Genomic DNA, 3,441 nt, shown 5'->3' on the forward strand with positions numbered 1-3,441 from the left:
CTGTGCGGGGGGAGCGGTCCCCTCCGGGAGAGCTGCGAGGCCGGGGCGAGCCTGGAGCAGGGGCAGGCTCTCCTCTGCGCATCGGAGAGTGCGGCCGAATTAAATCGTCCGGCTGTTTCAACAGAGGCAAATACACCTTTTTCTCCAGCTGGGATCCCAGAGGTCACTCCTAATCCGAATAAGCCTCCTACAACAAAATGTACTTTGGGCCAGCATGGGACTTCGGTGAGACATGGTAAACTACCCCTGACCTCCCGGGTACCCCTCTTATCTGAGCAAACCCGAGCCCCCCTTCGTCAGAAAGGCCAGGGACAGGTGGTCCAGCATCTGCTCCCCGGACAGCACATGAGCGCATCCCTTGAGGGAGGCTGCCCCGAAAACTATGGGACAGGCTGACGGCACATGGCAGCCCTGAAATGCAACTGTACTGAAGTATTGCAGGGTCCCTGCCAGGTCCTACCTGTACAAAATTACTCCCAACTACTGCGAGGGTTGAGACTAGTCTCCCACGAAAGCACAGATTTGAGGTCAATGGAAAGGCAAGTCGAAGGGAGAGTCCTGAGCAAAAGAGAAGGGCACACGAGCTAAGAAAAGTGATGGAAACATCACCAGAGTATGATGTTGTAAAGAACAGAGGCGCCTAAAAGCGGTTGTTAAAAACAAGGAAACCTCATAAAAGGTTTGGCTTTCGACTTTGAATTGTTGACTTGCAATTCACCTTCATGTGCTGCAAATTTGGCTTTAATTCAGATTCAGAAAGGGGAAATAATCATAAAGGCAACCCAAACATTCCTTTGAACTTGACCCAGCGGTGCAAAACACACACGGAGAGAAGTTACCTTTTAAAGAACTCCAAACACTCACAGACCCACACGCGATTAAACATGTTTTTTTTTTTTTTAATTTAATTCGAAATAAGAGATAAGAAATAATAAATCTTCAATAAAATATATAAAATTGTACAAGGCATCCCTTTCAAAGGGACTTTCCTATAATGGAAGAGTGGGGGTGAGGGGAAGGGAGAGGGGAAGTTCATCTATAGTGGGTCCCAGGTGGCAACAGTGCCTGGGTCAAAACAAACCAAAAACAGCAAAACCTCATGACTTTTTTTCGTTTTTCTGCTTTTTTTTTGTTTGTTTCTTTCTTTCTTCCACAACAACACGCTAAGAAAATAAATCCAGGAGAAGCTCTGCCTTCAGTGCTCCACAGCCTTTGGAGTAACTTTCTCACAAAGTTTAGCAAGAGTAATACACATAATACAATAGTTACAGGGAGAAGCCTGGGGAAGATACTGCCAGCGCTCGGGGAGCTCCCACGGGGACAGACAGGTTACGCAGTCTCTTGGCACCCCACTGTCCCACTAGTAGGGTTGCTTGTTTGTGATACCTGGATCTCTCTTAAGAAGGGCTTGAAGCATGAGTCACATTGGCATCCTTAGCAAGGAAAGGAGAGGAAGACTCGGAGGGTTCATCTATTTAATACAGACTGTTGCAAATACTAATAAAAACCCCCAAACATCTCCCAGAAGTGTTCAACAATCCTTTGCTCACCACCACTGTGGAAACAACCCACGTCTTCTTTCCCCAGAAAGCTTCCTTCCCTCTCTCCTGGTTTTCAAACAGCATTGCAGAGCCAAGATTACCTGGTTGTAGCCAAAAATTTCTAAGCATGCCAATAGGAAGAGATAAAGACCAGACTGCCTAATAACCCTCCCTTGCACTTTACCTCCCCTCACAGTGCTTAACAAACGCTGAAGCTATTTATACAGATAAAGGCATTACAGGAGCCAATGGTGGATAAAGCTGCTGCTCTACATTTAGGGGCCCTGATGCTCATCTTGTTGCAAAGATCTGTCGAGGTTTGGGATGCAAAATTTTTCCCTACCCCCAGAAATGCAGGAACTTGCTGGCTCTGAACTTCACTCGGACTCTACTGGGTCTAGTTTCTATTTACATGGTGTCTCTAGCTAAGGGCTCTGCTTTCTTTAAAAAAAAACACAAAACAAAAACAAACAAAAAAAACCAAACAACAAAACCTTGATTATACCTTTTTATTTCCCTCCCTCCTACCCCCATATTAAGTGATGACACTTGAGAGTGTGGGTTTAGGGCATGCACCCCTCTTAACTTTAAACATGTGTTAGGCCCCATCAGGAAGGCGTCGGGAAATCTCTGCCTCCATAAGATGAGATTGCTTTTTCACCCGTTCCTTTTTATTCTAGTTTTACGTGCACTGTATAAAACCCCTACATTTGCTCAAATGTTTTTTCTTTTTTTTTTTTTGTTTGTTTGTTTTTACATATTTTTTTTCTTTGAGGATCAGACTCAGCACTCAGAGCACTCTCAGAAGACACCCAACCCGTAGCATACAGGATGCCTTGCTTTGCTAACGCAAACTCCCGTACACTCAGGATGGCAGATAGAAGCGTGCAGAAAGAATGGCCAGTACTGGTTGGGGTACTGCCTTCTCAGGGTTGGACATGATCCACCAGGAAGTCTCTCTCACTGTCGCTTTGTCTTTCTGATCTTCTTAGGATAAGTGGTACATGCTATATCCAACGGGAGTAGCATAGAGTCCAACGGGCGGGATAGGAAGCACAGGTCTGTGAAAAGGGTAGGATGTTCCATACAGTGAGGCAGCCTGGATGGGAGAGTTGATGGGGAAAGGGAGGCTGAACCCTGATGGCAACATGGGCTTCGCTGCCATTTTGAGCTTCTCTAGCTCAGCCTCCTGCAGTCTCTTGGCCTTGGCCCTCCGATTCTGGAACCAGATTTTGACCTGGGTCTCTGTGAGGTTGAGGGAGCTGGAGAACTCGGCTCTCTCGGCGATGGACAGATACTGCTTCTGGCGGAACTTGCGCTCCAGAGCCAGCAGCTGGGAAGTGGTGAACGGGGTTCGGGGCTTCCTATTCGTCTTGTGCTTCCTCAGGGTGCAGGCAGTGGGGCTCAGATGTCCTGCAAGGAAGGGAAAGGTGGGTTATCACAAAAGCAGGGAGACCTGGGTGCTCTGGAGAGACGTGCTGTGGTTGAGGGCTGGGGTGGGAAGGGGGGGGCAGGTATCTGAAGGGATTGTCCCACCAGGTGATACCCTCAAAACAGGGGATCCTTTTGCAAGTGGCTCTGGAAATCTCTTCCTGGCCAAAGTTATGTTCACAGGACTTCAGCAGATGTCTTGGGAAGTGAAATTTATGCTCAGTAATTTCAAAAGGACAGCTTGTAGGCAAACAGGGCACAAAGGATTCACAGATACACACACAGCAGTTCGCTTTAGGAGTCACATCATAGGGGTCTAGAGCACACAGCTGTCTTGGTAGCTGCAGAACTGGAGGAGTAACTCCAACAACACACAAGACAAACATATACGCAAAAGCAGGAGATTCTCGAAAGGACAGTGGTGCAAGAGACAAGCCCAGCCCAGCCCTGCTCCAGGATCTCTCCACCA

At 47.6% G+C, this 3,441-nt stretch overlaps 1 protein-coding gene across 1 annotated transcript; it reads right to left on the minus strand.

The window, feature by feature from the left end:
- Positions 1-2,301: 2,301 nt before the first annotated feature.
- Positions 2,302-2,954, minus strand: MSX2 (msh homeobox 2; the record flags this gene model as incomplete). The annotated part of the gene is made up of 1 exon (XM_009573132.1): positions 2,302-2,954. A coding segment is annotated over one exon (425 nt), but the record flags the coding sequence as incomplete, so codon positions are not given.
- Between the last annotated feature and the right edge of the window lie 487 nt (positions 2,955-3,441).

This window comes from Fulmarus glacialis, unplaced genomic scaffold (genome assembly GCF_000690835.1).
Source record: "Fulmarus glacialis isolate BGI_N327 unplaced genomic scaffold, ASM69083v1 Scaffold36362, whole genome shotgun sequence".
Classification (NCBI taxonomy): Eukaryota; Metazoa; Chordata; class Aves; order Procellariiformes; family Procellariidae; genus Fulmarus; species Fulmarus glacialis.